General features: G+C 34.7%; 3 protein-coding genes across 5 annotated transcripts; 1 reads left to right on the top strand and 2 right to left on the bottom strand.

Moving 5' to 3' along the window:
* Positions 1-323: 323 nt before the first annotated feature.
* Positions 324-2277, bottom strand: HSPBAP1 (HSPB1 associated protein 1). The gene is made up of 7 exons (XM_066406607.1): positions 1819-2277; positions 1500-1649; positions 1305-1441; positions 1132-1250; positions 949-1070; positions 782-895; positions 324-728 (listed from the first exon to the last, which is right to left on the bottom strand). The coding sequence occupies exons 1-7, from the start codon at positions 2026-2028 to the stop codon at positions 375-377; spliced, it is 1206 nt and encodes a 401-aa protein (XP_066262704.1). The 5' UTR covers positions 2029-2277; the 3' UTR covers positions 324-374.
* A 341-nt stretch (positions 2278-2618) lies between these two features.
* LOC136419668 (uncharacterized) lies at positions 2619-9777 on the top strand. Of its 3 annotated transcripts, none has more exons than XM_066406185.1 (6): positions 2619-2764; positions 2976-3556; positions 4666-4737; positions 5650-5892; positions 6239-6385; positions 9659-9777. In XM_066406185.1, exons 1-6 carry the CDS (start codon positions 2762-2764, stop codon positions 9666-9668), a joined length of 1056 nt encoding a protein of 351 aa, XP_066262282.1. In that variant the 5' UTR covers positions 2619-2761; the 3' UTR covers positions 9669-9777. The 3 variants fall into 3 exon arrangements, with proteins under 3 accessions (XP_066262282.1, XP_066262281.1, XP_066262283.1); XM_066406184.1 differs by lacking the exon at positions 9659-9777 and adding an exon at positions 7404-7609; XM_066406186.1 differs by lacking the exons at positions 4666-4737; positions 9659-9777 and adding an exon at positions 7404-7609.
* Positions 9778-10471: 694 nt separating this feature from the next.
* On the bottom strand, positions 10472-12517 carry LOC136419673 (abscission/NoCut checkpoint regulator). Its single transcript, XM_066406196.1, has 5 exons — positions 12361-12517; positions 11724-11890; positions 11311-11542; positions 11043-11255; positions 10472-10982 (listed from the first exon to the last, which is right to left on the bottom strand). The coding sequence occupies exons 1-5, from the start codon at positions 12409-12411 to the stop codon at positions 10728-10730; spliced, it is 918 nt and encodes a 305-aa protein (XP_066262293.1). The 5' UTR covers positions 12412-12517; the 3' UTR covers positions 10472-10727.
* Between the last annotated feature and the right edge of the window lie 2808 nt (positions 12518-15325).

The raw sequence follows: 15325 nt of genomic DNA, 5'->3' as shown, positions 1-15325 counted from the left end.
AATTTTCATTTTCCTAAAAAATAAAGGAGTATACTATCTTCTGCTAGTGTCCAATAATATAGTAATCTGCTAGAAGCTAGTGGGAGAAAGAAACAAGCGTTGCTAACTTTATAAATAGAGAATCCTTAGCGTTAAAATCTCTTCATTGAGTATTAAAGGAACTCTTCCAAGAATGGCAACACTTTAAAACTGTTTTCAAGATGTAGTGGTTTTCTGTAAAATGAGAGAGAGAGAGAGATTTGCAAGATCAACTCTTGTTTTGATATTATCTAATTAATTTCTCAATTGCTTTGCAATTTATATGATTAGTGAGTGCAGTAAAATTTCAAACCATGCGAAAAAACTTTATTAAAATTATTCAACAAGACTTAAATTTAAATTTTTTCAACAAGCTTTCGGGCTATTAAATCTAACACCTCATCATCGGTCACAACCTCCAAGAAATCAATCAAATTTTTATTTTCTGTGTCATTAGTTTTCTGTTGATCCCTAGGCCTTACATGCTTGAATCTGGCGGCTTGTTCAGCCAAGGACGTCCTAAATTCTTCCTCAGTTAAAACCGGAATTTTTATAATATTGCAATACTTAAACATTAGCGAATCTACATCTTTGGTCTCCATCTTCAACTTTATCTTTTCAACTTCAGTTCTACTGAACTTGTTTTTGGGTTTGTATTTTTCAGTAGATAAAGCTATTATTTTTAGTGCATCTTCGGAACGAATCATTTCCTGAAAATGTTAACAGTTTTAGCTCAGAAATGCAGCATTATCAGAATGCATACAGTTGCCATATTGGGATTTAAAATTATCTTTTGAAGGGCGGTATTGTTTTGCACCATTTTTCCTGTAAATATTGCGGCCACGCCTTCTTTAATTCTCTCATATTCATCTTGAGGCTGCAACACAATAGAAATAGCTATGTTTTTCTATTATAACTATAAAAAAATACCAAGGGAATCCATGCATTTATGGATATAGCAGTATCCAAATTTTCCACGTAATGCCACCATTTATTGGGCACTATCAGCACTTCCCCAGGACTAAGAACAACTTTATGGCAATGACTAATTCCTGGAATTGACTGTTAATGTTTATTGAATTTACAGTGTTTATAGCTCTGATAATAATATACCTTTGAACTTTTCTTCATTAGGACTAAAAAAGTTTAGTTTGGAATAAATACTTGATTCCTCAAAAGGAATTCTTGTGGGTTTTAGATTTTGCTCGGGGGCAAATAAAAACCATTGTTTCCTAAATAACCATAAATTAAACTTTTATTCATTCAAATTTGTATCTAGAACTGACCTTCCATATATTTGTAATATAATGTTACATCCATAAGTGTCTACATGACAAGGTGTATGAGCACCTTTCGACCCTATCCAGATAGTTGTATCATTGGAGCTTAGCTCAGGAAAGCCTAAGGAAGACCAATCAATTTTCTAAAAATATGATCCATGGTTTTAAACCAGAATCAGCTTTATTGTCAATTAGACTTACACCCATTAAAGATGTCTTTTCAGTGAACCATTGACAGAGATATTTATAATCAAAGTACCACCATCTGGTGGGATTTCTCATTTGAATGTGTTTTAAGAAATCTGCGAATGTGGCCTGTTTTGTTAAGCAGGTGGACTCCCATTGGGGATCCTAGTGTTTTAAACATATTGTATACAGGGACAGGGTATTACATAAATTACTGAGAAAAAATTTGGTTTGTTAAAATTAAAAATGTTTAGGTTGAAATCTTCCCATGTAGGTAATTCATATTTTAAAATTGAAAATAAGGAAACTAGAAATTTTAGATCTTTCAACAAACCTTTGTATATAAATTTTTACCACACCGAAACTGCAATTGCTCATTTCCCAGTTCTTCATTCCATTTGTCGAGGTTCCAAGATATTAAATCACATTTTATTTGGTCCTTCACTCGTAAAGGTTCCTGGGTGTTCAATATAATTTCCCTCAGATCTAAGGGATCAGTAACACTTAATTGAGTAATGTTACTTCCAGCGGAAACGTTATTCATTATTATTTTGAAATTTGGACCTCAACTGAGACGGAAATAGACTTGCAATTAAAATAACGGTCTCAGGGACTGTTAAATTGCAAACGGTTATTTACAATGTTTTGCACCTGGACGCAGATAATTTTAGCTTAAAGATTTTTAAAAATATTCCTATATAAATAGACCAGAAAACACAAAATTAAGTTTTCAATATAAACAAATTTAAATTTTTCAATTTTTTTGAGGTTATGAAAGTGTGGCAGTAAGCTGTATGCGTTATCAAGCAACGTTCCCTAGTTTTGGTATTATTTTCATAACTTCATCAGCAATTACTATTTAAAGCGTAAAAACAACCAAACTTGAGCATTCGTACCTGAAAACTGTATTTTTTACTCCCCACTTCAGTTGTTCTCTCGCAAAAACACCAAGGTTACTTTTTTTTGACACCCTGTATTTTGAAGGATTTTTCAACCAACTTATTTTGAGATAACTCGTATCTTAACAAAAACATATTATTTACATTATCTACATCAAATAACATTCCGGTTACTCTGGTTGTCCGTTTAAAAAATCAATTATTTGTCAAAATTCAATCACTCCTGTAGTTAGCAAGCGCATGCGCCTTGTATCGTGACGCCAATTTTATTCTTTTGCTTCCTCTCGATTTTTGGCGTTTCGTTTGCATTCGCGGATTTGTACAGGGTCCTCGTTTTTTACGGTTTTTATTGAATATATCTAATATTTTAGTGTAAAAATGGTAAGATATTATTCAATTCACTATTCGTTAGTATATCTTACTACCTACCAGCTATAAACACCCCAGACTTCTCTACTATTGTCTCTCGAAACACATCACCCCATCCATCACTTACAGAAAACACTTTATGCACTGAAGTATCTCATTTTCTCTAATTTACAATTTATTATTTCCAATTAATAAACTGATCCCACACATAATTCTTCAATAGCAACGTGGCCGCTCTGAAAACACCACCAAGGTATTTGTGGGCAGCCTTCCGGCAGGTGCCACAGTCGATGACCTCAGAAAGCTTTTTGAGCCTTATGGCTCTATAGCCGAATGTGATATTTCAAACAAATGCGGCTTCTTGCATTTGGAAGACCGCGATTTGGCCAATAAAGCCATCTCTGAGCTGAACGGCTCAGATTTCATGGGTTCCAGAATTTCTGTGGAAAAAGGACGTGTGAAACCTCCACGGCGAGGCCCTGGAGGACCCATGATGAGAGGCATGGGTGGAGGACGTGATAGAGGGGGCCCCTACTCCAGAGGTGGGGGTGGGCGTGATTTCCGAGGTGGCCGTGGGGCAGGAGGTGGATTTGGTGGGAGAGGTGGTGGAAGAGGAGGTGGCATGGGTCGTGGAGGATTTGGAGGTCGTGGTAGAGGACCACCAGGAGGATTTGATGACAGAAGAGGTGGAGGCAGATATCCACCTCAAGATAGAGGTTACGGTGCTTACGGAGGTGCCCAATCAGCAGGTCGTTATGATGATAGAGGAGGATATGGTGATGTTGCCAGGGGATATGATGAGAGGTAAGTTAATCTTATGAATTTATTGTTGCAATGATGAAAAATTTCTTTACGGTTGTAAAATCTCTGGTTTATTGCCCATTGAAAAGGATCTAAATTTGGGAGAATTTTCTCCTGATACATACCTTGCGAACAGTACTTTGGGGTTGTTGGGAACTAGTCTGACATTTATTTAAGTTAAGCAATATAGGTATAACTCAATTTTCTATGAGATTAATTTAATATTATAATTGAAAAAAAATATATGACAAAGGTCATAAAGGTTTGGTGTATCACTGTAAATTAAAGAACAAGAATATACAACTTATCGAAATGAAAGGTAGAAATTAAGAGAAGGATAATGAATAAAATGATTGAAAAATTGTTTGAGAAATCTGTGGCAGAAAAAATGGACTAGGGAATGAAAATGGAAATGGATTAAGAAATTGGTGAAGATAAGGAGATGAAAGCAAATGAAAAAATATATCCAAACTGAAAGAGAAAATGGTCTAACAGATACAGACTTTATTTACTGAATTTGCTTATCCTAAAATAGTAAAACACTCACTCTATACTAAGGCCATGAAGAAAACGCAAAAAAACGTTTATTATATAGAAAAATGTGTACATACAAAATTTGAAATCTGAACCATACTGGTTCTGAATTAAGATAATGGAAAAACACAAGAAAAACATCAATTTAGGATTGGTCTCTGTCATAGAAGAAGACTTGATGAAAATCAATTTGGTACACAATGAGAAATTGAGAGATATTGTGGCAATGTGGATTAACAATACCAGTGGTCCATGTGAAATAAACAGTTAAATATCCACATCAAGGGGAACATCTAGAATAGGGACTCTCAAATAGGATAGTAAAGCATTACTCTCAAGGTAGAGAAATTAATTCAAAAATAAAATAGCAGTAAAAAATGTTTTAAAATGCTACAAAGGATCTTTCCCCAAGCAGTCATCATGTGTTGTGTTACATCAATTTATATAGATACAATTAAAATGAACTAACATTGAACCTATTTTCTAAGTATTTAAGTATTGTATGTATTTTATATAGTTTTAACTCTATTTGTATTATGACTGAAATAAAGAATTATATGGAAATGATGTATATTTAGGGGTGGGCCACCAAGTAGAGGTCCTGATGGAGGTGACCTTTACAGTCGGCGGGATGCTGCACCTAAAGCAATGTAAGCATGTTATTTTCCTAATCTTCCATCTTTTCCTTTCATCCACAATAAGGTAAATAAGTCCCAATATCCCTTAGTTACAGCCCAGCTCATTGCTTACACTTGGAATCTTTTTCTGTGATATTGTCAAGTTTTAAAACAAAAATAGGGGCAATGATTAAAGGTATTAGTAATACTGAGACAACTAACAATTAGTCTAGAAGGTCAATTACTGATTTCATATGCAGGGGAGACAGTGATGTTGTTTAATGATGGAGAAAAAAATGAAAATTGGTGGCAAAATTAAGTTAAGAGGCGGGTACGCCGGACTTACAGAGTATTGAATCGGAGTAATCATATTATTGAAGATGTTGCTCGACCTAAATATTTAAGAATAACTATTAATAGATACCTGAAATAATGGTTTCACTTGGAGTTTTTATCTGCTTAAAGAAATTTTAAATAGAAAAATGATTGAGACAGTGTACAAAACGTTTATTGAATCTTGTTGGTTAAGTGTTAATCTAAGGAGGAATGTATGATAACTCACTCAATTCAGAATACCTTAAAAGGAATGTGTAGGAAAAAGACGAGATTTCTCTCACGGCTTTTCTTTTCACAGAATATCTCCAATATCAGGGACTTGTACCTGAGTAGTGTCTAATTATATGAAGCAATTTTTGGACGTGGGGATTAAATTGGGTCATTAAAAAATGGTAGGGTAGTTAATGGACATCTTTGGGTGCCTTCAAGTAACAATAATTGAAATTTAAGATTTTTCAATTAAAAATTCTAACTAATAAGAAAAAATATTACAAAGCATAGTTTGTCATATATGGTGAATGATATTATTTTTTCGATTATTCGGGTAGTTCTTATTCACTAATTTTAAATAATTTTAAAATTGAAATACATTCATGTTCTTTGTTTTAGGGGCGGAGATAATGCTGCTGTTGGTGGCGGTTACGACAGATATGGAGGAGGCGGCGGATCTAACGGATATGGTTCAGGAGGTTATGGAGGTGGTGGCGCGAGCAGTTACGGTGGCGGTGCTGGAGGTGGCGGATACGGTGGTACAGCTGCTGGTGGAGGAGGTAATTACGGTGGTGGTACTGCTGCTGGCGGTTATGGCGGTGGTTACAGTTCGGGACAAGCTGCTGGAGGTTATGGAGATAGGTAAGAAAAAGAAAACTAGAAACTAAATAGAGAAAAAAATGTCTTAATCTCAATGTGAAGCCTGAAAAAAAAACAAAATTATTTTCAAAAAAAGCTGTTTTAACAAATTTTTATTTTTGCTCGATATTTTATAAATAATTATATCAATGACGTTTGATATCATCATTGTTGAAATTTTAGTTTTGATATAAAATTTAGTAACTTTTATTTTATCAAACCGATCTTCTAACACTAACGGTTTAGAAGATAACAATGGTTAATCAAAGCAACTGAACCACTCTGTCAAACTCTGTACACTCCATAGCTGTATAGATATATTTGTCTTTAATTATTTTGGTATTTTTAGTGGCTACGGAGGTGGTGCAACTGGTGGTTATGGCGGTGGTGGTGGCGCTACCGGAGGTTACGATGATGGATACGGAAACGCTGCTCCTCGAGGTGGTGGCGGCGGCGGTTACGAGTCTGCCTATCCTCCACTTCCGGCTCAAAGAAGGTAAATGAATTATATCGTTTGTATCTGGTAATTGGTAGTTTTAAAAGGAAGAGTAGACAATTCAATAACATTAACGCTCATTGATTGGAATCTTCGTTAAATTAATTTATTTGATGTACGAAAATGCAATGTATCTGAAATTTGAAGTTTACCCTTAGGATTTTGCTTATTATCGAAGTTGTGTAGTGTCCCGAATTGGAAATGCGGAAATTTGATTAATAGCAATGTTTTAAAAAGATTTCTTATGGAATTTATGAGAAGTTTTAGATTCCTTTTTTGCTTTTAGAAATCCTAGCGTACAGTAATTATCAATTCTTTACTTGAAAATAGTAATTTTTGTGGAAAAAACTCCAAGTAACTTTATTCTTCCAAATTAACATAACTTTCTGTCTCTAATTTTTATCATCTGAACATTATATTTAAATGGGCAAGAAAACTAAGCAGTGAGCTTTATTGTTATTTAATCTTAATGAATAAAAGTGAGCCTGCGATGCAATTTTCTGAGTTTTCTTATGCGGTCGTTGATGAGAAATAATCGGCCGTCTTAGCGCTTTAAATCCGATCAAATAAATCGTCCAATTCATAGTTACTGCAATTGCGGCCTCAACGAAGCGTGAGAGAATTTTTAACATATGTAAGAGTACGTTTTGCGGATTTTTCCTTCAGGCAGTTCTAAGTTGGTATTGAAAAAAGCGCATTCTTCTGTACGACTTCACTTTGCGTTTTTCATAGAAAAGCCAGAGTTACCGTGACCAAAATAGTGAAAAAAAAACACGTAACGGTTCTAATAAAAGGCAGAATATCTCGTTAACCAATGAAGTAACAATATCCCGCTCCATCAGGTAGGTGCTTTTCGAATTGCGCAGATGTGTCTTCTACGTACACTTCTATACATGAATTGCTGTACCTTTCGCAATAAACAATTCCTCGTCAAAGACGCATGGAAGACCTGAAGAATCTAGCATCAGAGGCTCACTATTCTGTTCGCTTAATGATACGTATCCTTTTTACATTGTAGCTACGGAGGCGGCGGCGGTGGCGCAGGCGGTCGAGGCGGCGCGAGACGATACTAAATAAAGCGCTTGCTCGAAATTCATAAAGTTCCCGTTAGTTTTTTTGCAAATATACGTAATTGCGAGTAATGTTTAATAGAGTCGCAAACAAAAGCCGCCAAATTGATATGTAAATTGCGAATGAAATGACAAATACACAATTCACACTGATTTTGAGGGTTGTTACACTTAATTTTGTTCCTCTTTTAATTTTCTAAGTAGGATTAGGACAGTTTATTAGAGACTGATTTCGATACTTCAGTGTAGTATGTCTTACGATTTGTGAAAGCATTATTTTTTGCATAAATTGTGTCTACTATAAAATTACCTTTTAAAAGGAAATAGAAACTGAAAGTAAAAAAACACATTCTGTTTTCCCTGAACGTGAAATGCGGATGCGCCACTTTTCAATCAGCAATATGTTTTATGAATATTTCAAGTTCATAAGAGGGAGCCATCCATCCTACTTTACACCGATTTTTCCCATGTATCCAGGACATCCGTAATTAGGTTTATCTGATGCATATCAGATCCCTATTTGGTCGAATCGGGAATCTATTTTGGTGGGAAGATTAATGTTAACTAGTGGTTTTTGTCCTGTCACAATCCAAAATAGTCACATGGATGAATATCACTGTCAGTGCATACTCAGATAAAGACTGTTTCTAGCGCTCATATTGGGTACTCCAAAAAGTGCGAAATCTAGTGCCTGTTAAATTGCCATATGAGGTTACGTTTTGTTACTCGCTTTCTTCAGTTTAATTAGGTATCGCAGCGTCCTCGTAGGTAGTTGAATTTCCCAATTGAATCAAGTACGTGCCATTTAAACAACATTGGAGTGGAGACCTGCACTAACCTGAACGATCACATTCCACAATGGCCTTTTAACTATATTCTGGTTAATGCGCACCAAATACAACATGTCTCACATTTTTTATTGTGTTTGCTTTGTTAAGATGTTTTGTAACTTGTCAGAGTAGATACGCAGGTAGGTTTCAGCAGCCATATTACCATACTAATGCGAATATCTGAATTTCCCATCATTTAGAGTACCAAAGTATTCTGGCAATGACATTTCTTTCAATGGTCATATTAGCTATAAATCATTTTGACAGCATTTTGGAAGTGATTTCAAAATGTTATCGAACTGATAAATGTTTAATATGGCATTCGGTAATGAGCGTAAAATGTTCATAGTGGTACAACATGCAGTGTCCTAAATAAAGTGAATTTCATGGAGATTATGGAAATCGTAAAAGATACAAGGCAACTTAATTAAAAACGGGATGAGTATTTCTGTGCTCTTTCAGGCAACGTTTTAAAATGAATTAAATGGCGTTCTTACAATTTTTCTAACCCTTCTAGATTTCAGGCTATTATCATCATTGAATTCACTTTACTTAGAATACGTTGTATAGCAGTTGCTTTTATGAATGAGCCATGTCTGGAATAATTTGATTGGCGTTGATAAGGTTCAAGAAATTCAAAGGGCTTTGAAAATGATTATAAAAAGTAATGAAAAGTCTTCGATTTAACCATTATCTTCGATCCTCATTAATACTAACTTCGAAATAAAGTAAAACACTGGATAAAGTCTCACCTTAGAGGCAATTAAACAAAGTATTATACCACGTTCGGCAGTGCGTTAGGTTGATGCGTCTAAATGCGCCAAAGCGGAACGTTCAAAGGAATGGTACTAACAAGATAACTCCAAGAAAGAGGATTCAAAGCGAAAATTACCTACGACAAACATAACCTTCGTCGTTCCCTATGGTTGCGATACCATACACAGAGAAGACTAAACATCTGCGTCCCCGACGGCATTATAATCAACGGCTTTGCGGATTATGCGTTCAATTGCTTTAAAGAAAACATTAGACAGCGACTCATCGAAAACTCAAAAGGTATGTTTGTCGTCTTCATGATTGCCCACAACGTTTATTAGGTCATCAACTGTCCACAAAGGAAACATTAAAATAAAGGCATATGCGTAGTTACTAAAAACCCAAGGAAAAACCTTCAGTAATTCGTATAGAGAACTTCCTACATGCGACATATTGCGATTTATTCATAGGTGCAGCAGCAACGAGAGTTTTTAATGCATAGATTAAGATCAATCAAGAAAAGCGGTTTTTTTTGCGTTTAAAACTCGACCGAAATGCCTTTATTTTTAATGTTGACTGATTGATTTCAAGTGTTATATCTATTGTTGTGCTTATAGGGTAACTTGAAGTCATCAAAATCCTGCACAGAAAGGTGACTAGCGCTGCAGTTAAGAGTTTTTTGAAGCGTATGGCCTTCACTACAGACGAAGAAGCGAAATTGGCGAGTATTAGCATAACATAATCAGTAGTAGTAAAGTAAACATGACATTTTGTTGCAGGTTGGAGGGGACTCGTACTTAAAGACGAAATGTGCCTTATAATTAGGAAAAGACGAATTTGTAATGTTTTATTTCTTTATTTAAAGCCTTTAATTAAATTAAATAAATAAAATTTAATTATCAACTGTTTTAACAAAAATTTATTAGATCCCAATATAGAGAAACGAATCCGTGACACACTATATGATCAGAAATACTGCACATATAGCAAATGTAAAACTTTTTGCCCACAAGTGACCTTATCAATCTTATTTCTTTTATCAGTCATGAAATCCATCTTCATACTATTAACATCGTCCGCCATCAGATTGTAGCGATACTTAAAAACCAATGCCCCATTTTTATTGCCCTTTCCACATGTAATTAGCGTTGACCCTTGTGGCATGGCTTTGTATTTCTTTTCTAATGTATGTGGTTGATACGTTGGTTAACAAAACTGGTCTGTTTCCGAATGGATGGTGCGGGTCTTACATCATACAGTAAATCCTAGCAATATGTATGTTGCACATCGCATAGAAATGGGTATATCTTTTATTCCTGAAGATATATAGCTTAAAATATAGCCTATAAATTTTCGCTATGGGTTTCAAAGTTTTAGCAGTTTAGTTGCTCCAACAAATCTAAGGAATAATAATTGGACTCACAGTGGCCTTAGAATTTCTTGTTTTAACGGTCATAAATGTTACTGCAAAAGTGAATTTATAAAATTCTAGTCAAATACTGTATAAACCGTATAAATAATACAAAATACTAAGACAATAGGAAATAATACTTTTAGAATATGATAAATCAACATAAAGACACCTAAATATGGTAAATATTTAAACTCAAGATTTCATCCTTTAAAAAAACACTACATACTATGTTACTCTTTTACCCATACAATCAATAAACAAATACTCCCATCTTACTTCTGCTTATATGGAACGACTCTATGATCAGTATCGCCCCAATCTTTATGTACTTCAATATTGCAAGAGCTGCAATAAAGGTCGCCGCCACAATCGTTACACTTATGAGTCGCGTCTTTGTTGCACAAGACACACCAGGGGAGTTCTGGTGAAGATGAACGAATATCGTCGTCATCATCATCACTTGATGAGGTAGGTTTTTTGGAAGAACCAAGCGGACATCTTTCTTCGAGTGACACTTGTGACATTATCTGAAATAATCCAGTTTATAATTCCAAATTAAAAAAATAACGAATCTCAGTGAAAAGCACCTTTTTTGTAATTTGATCCACCTCTGCTTCAGAGTCTAGTTCTTCGTCACTGCTTACTTCATTTTTTTTATAGTCCTCGCCTTTAAGAACGGCCAGCCTTTGTCCTATATCATCATGAGACTGATATGAAGCATCTATACCTTGTTGGTTTGAATATTGTTCCATTAATGAATCTGCTTTTTCTTGATCAGACCTCAGGTCCAGAGTAAACAACTATGAACAAAAACACTAATTTCTTGTCTTCCAGTGATTTAATGGAAATGCTCACGGATTGTTTGTTTTCTAATGAATCCCTATAAGGCACACCTTTTAGATTTGCCAACCTCTCTTTTAAGTCACTGTCTGAAGGTGGTAGAGACTGCTTTTCCTTTAGTTTTTCCAATCTGTCTACTATTGCTTGGTCATCTGGTGACAAACCTGCCTTCAGGGCAGTTACTTTTGGGTTTTCTCGGTAAACTGTGATAGGAGCAGCTGATGGATTTTCCAAGTTTTCCAACCTCCTGTATAAAATGTGTCTCTTATAAGGGAGATCAGATAAAATAAAAAGAACAAAGGATTCTGGACAATAAGCAATTTGCCTGATCGAAAGAAATTGTGATGATGTGCCATTATTTAAACATTTTTATGGACAGCATCCTCTTGTTAAGTTACCTAGACTTTTTGGCACTTATAGATGCTTACTTTAAAAATCGGTCAGGTGGAGCAAAAGTTTCCCCTTGTGACTGTTTGTTAAGTTTGGGAAAGCATACCCTGCAAACTTTAAATTCTGCTTCGCCTTTTGAAGGGATTTTGCACTTTTGTTGTAGGCATTTGCTGCACAGAGAAAGACCACAATTTGCGCAACCCAACTAAAAAAAAGTGAAAATTGTGTAATAAATCAAAGGTACTTTCATTTTAACAAGTCACAACTTGAATCTAAACCTCTTATACAAGTTGTATGTTTTGATGTTACAATTTTGGATTCAGTTAAATTACAAGCAATGAGCCACCATAGACTATAGACTTTTAATTGGTTGCTTAAAGGTAGATTTATAGGAAGTTATAATTGTCTGAGAAAGCGGCGACATTAACTGACATACATGTACATTCTGCACATTCTTCTAAATCAATACACAAATATATGTTCATAAACCATATGAAAATACATCCCAGTCTGACTAAACTATTGGTTACTATTTAGTTTGCAGTCTGTGGGGCCCTAAACTATTGGCAAAACCGTCTGCATATCCAAACATGAGTAATTTAAAAGGATTAATTAACAGTACTGAGAGCAGTAATATAAAGCGGATTAAAAAAACTTTGGTGCGTCCAGACTCACCTCTTTATGAAAGAAATTAAACTTCGTATTGCAATGATGACAAGACATCATTGAACTTTATTATATCTTTTATGGACTTAATATTAAGGTTTAAATGCCCCGAACACTTTAAAAGCTGCTGGAATTTCTCCTTTGAATAATTTGTTTACATTACATTTATGCGTAAATTTGACAAGTCATTGACACTATTGGCAGGTTCCAGCTGATGTCGATGCATCTGACGGCTACCAGCTCGAACAAAGGATCTAACTTGTAGCAGTATCGGTGTCGATTTGTTTGTAACATTGAGGTTATTCTGATTCGTATACTTCTACCTTGTAATATTTGTTTCGAGTTACCACTACATCGTTAAGCAACGAGTTTTTTAAATGCGTTACTCAAGAATAACCCAAAAGTGCTCATCCAGCTGAAGATATACAGGGTGTCCGTAAATGGCGTGCAAGTATTTTTGGAGGGGACTCTTTATTTTCAATTAAAATATATTTAAATAGATATCTATTTATTTTAAGATTTATTCTAAATAAGATAACGAAGATGAAACTTAATTTAAATGTGCAGTTGTTTTCAAATAGTAATGGTTGTTAACATCTACAGGACGATTCATTTTCTGATGTTAGACCCTTTTTTCGCTCCAAAATGTTTTTCTTCCTTTTTTCTTTAGCCATAAAAGTCGTTGCTTTCAGTTCCTGAAAATTGAATTACCTGTTTCCTTTATAATATATCATGTTTCCTGCATTTTCTCCGTATATTCAGCAGTTTTCGAACTTGTGAAAATAGCAAGCAATGCACGATTTTTGTTTATTGAGAATTGTATTCTCCACCCGTTTCACATTAAAAATCTGATTTTCCAAAAAATGATCCAAATTTTTTCGAAACATTTTGCACCTCTTCATTATTTCTTTTTGTTAGTTGTCAAGATTTAAAAATTGTAAAGAAAATACAATAAGATTGTAATTTTTTAACGCACCATATGCATAATCGTCATAACCGTTAAGGATCTTGACGATTTGGCGACAGTCAGCTAAATCGCGTTCACTTGTGCACATCCAGTCCGCTTTGCTTTAATAAGGAAGTACAGGGAGTATCAAAAAATTTTTAGTCAAAGGTGACGTGGAAAGATTTGTAAATATGATCTGGTAACTTAATTCATTACTTAGACGTGAAATGTGTCAAATTCCAAACCCATTAAGGCCCAGTTTAGCTACCACACGCAATTATTTAACAAAAATTGTTTCAGTGCATTTTTAACCAGGAATTTTTCGACACTCCGGTAATTCCGCAATACGGCATGGCATTGACGACACAAAACCCCGACGGCCAACAAACGTTTTAATTTCCTAATTTTAAAATGAATAAAACAATTTTTATCATCATTTATCGTTTTAGATCTTCTCTAGTAAATTTTCTCACAAGATTGACAACGTGACATTTTTCGTTTTTCTTCTTCACACTTCATACAGGGCGTCCCATTAAAAATTATAAGTATAGCTAATTGTGGCTTCACCATATGCTGTAGGAAAAACGACCTAAGCCACTGGATTCTATCTTTCTCGAGCCCGGGATTGCGAAAACTGCATGTCTTTAATTTCAATAATAACTCAGCTACTCCGCAAAACCAACGAATTAAAGATCCCTTGTAAAACGGTCGTGTACTTAGACAGTAGAGATGACTCATTAATGCGAGTTCCGGGTATAAACCCGTTAAAATGAAATCCCTTGTGAAATAATGCAAAACGAGGAGTTAAACTTCCCGTTAATAGTCGATAATACGCGTGTTTATACCAGGTGTTCGGAAATGATGAGTAAAATATCCTGACAGGCAATTCCTTAACGCTACTGTTTGAAAAGTTCACGTCTAGACAAAAAAAAACGTTATTACGATCTATAAGGGTACATCATGTTTTGGGATTAGGCCTTCTTTTTCCATCATTAAACTTTTTTGTGGTGCGCCACTGACAAATAATAAAAATATATATATAAGGTGTAAAAGATCATCATGGAGGTATTTCAGGGGGCAATAGTCTCTAAAATAAGTCTGTAAAATAATAAAAAAAAGCTAATAAATTCATGGTCAAAAGTGCTCCGTTTTTGATATACAGGGTGGCACATTTTCAACAGTTTTTATAATTTTGTTTTTTTGTAGATTTATATTTATTTTTAGAAATTTGATTAAATGTTGCGAATTGCTTCATCAGTTGATAACTGAGTCGGATGATTTTTTTGCTTACTTCCTTCAGGTTCTTAATTTGCATCGGTAGATATTTTTGCAAATTCTACGAAAACGGTGGTAGATACGGAAATGCTATTAGAGACCAAAAAGCTAAAGAATTGAAGAATGAATTTGAATTTGGTATCAAAATTTATACAGGGTGATCCAAAAAAGACATAATTCATAAAATAGTGCATGACCCCAAAAACATAACGCTCCGTATATGGCTTCCAACTATTTTGATATTTTGTTGCAGAGGGTCTTAAAGAAAATATTTTGTACGCTTAAGGCGAGGAAAAAATAATAAATCATAAAACAAATATAGGGAATTTTAAATTCAGCCCTACAGATAATAAGACCAAAGACATAATTGATGAGAAATAGAGTATCACGGTTACAGTACATTTTCTAGAGCAGAATATTTCCATGAAATTGTTAATAAATACATTTTCGGTTAAAATGAATTTAAAAGTAAATGATTCATGAGCGTAAAAAATTCGAGGTGAGCACGATTACTTTCCGCGATTAATCATCTTCCGTCTACCTACGTTCCTGAATTGCATGGCGTGCGCCAGTGTAATTTATTCAATCCTTTGAATCCTTCCAATTTTTTAAAAAGCTTAATTGCCTCGACGATAACTGAGATCTAATCCAGTTATTTAAATTTTTCACACAAAATTTCTCTTGTAATTAAAAGCATCTTCCACCCATTGCCGCAACTGTTCATCAAACCCTGCAGCCAGAGTTTAATACCAT

Source organism: Euwallacea similis, chromosome 3 (genome assembly GCF_039881205.1).
Source record: "Euwallacea similis isolate ESF13 chromosome 3, ESF131.1, whole genome shotgun sequence".
Lineage (NCBI taxonomy): Eukaryota > Metazoa > Arthropoda > Insecta > Coleoptera > Curculionidae > Euwallacea > Euwallacea similis.
The sequence above is the reverse complement of the archived record's forward strand: the minus strand, read 5'-3'. Positions and strand labels throughout refer to the sequence as shown.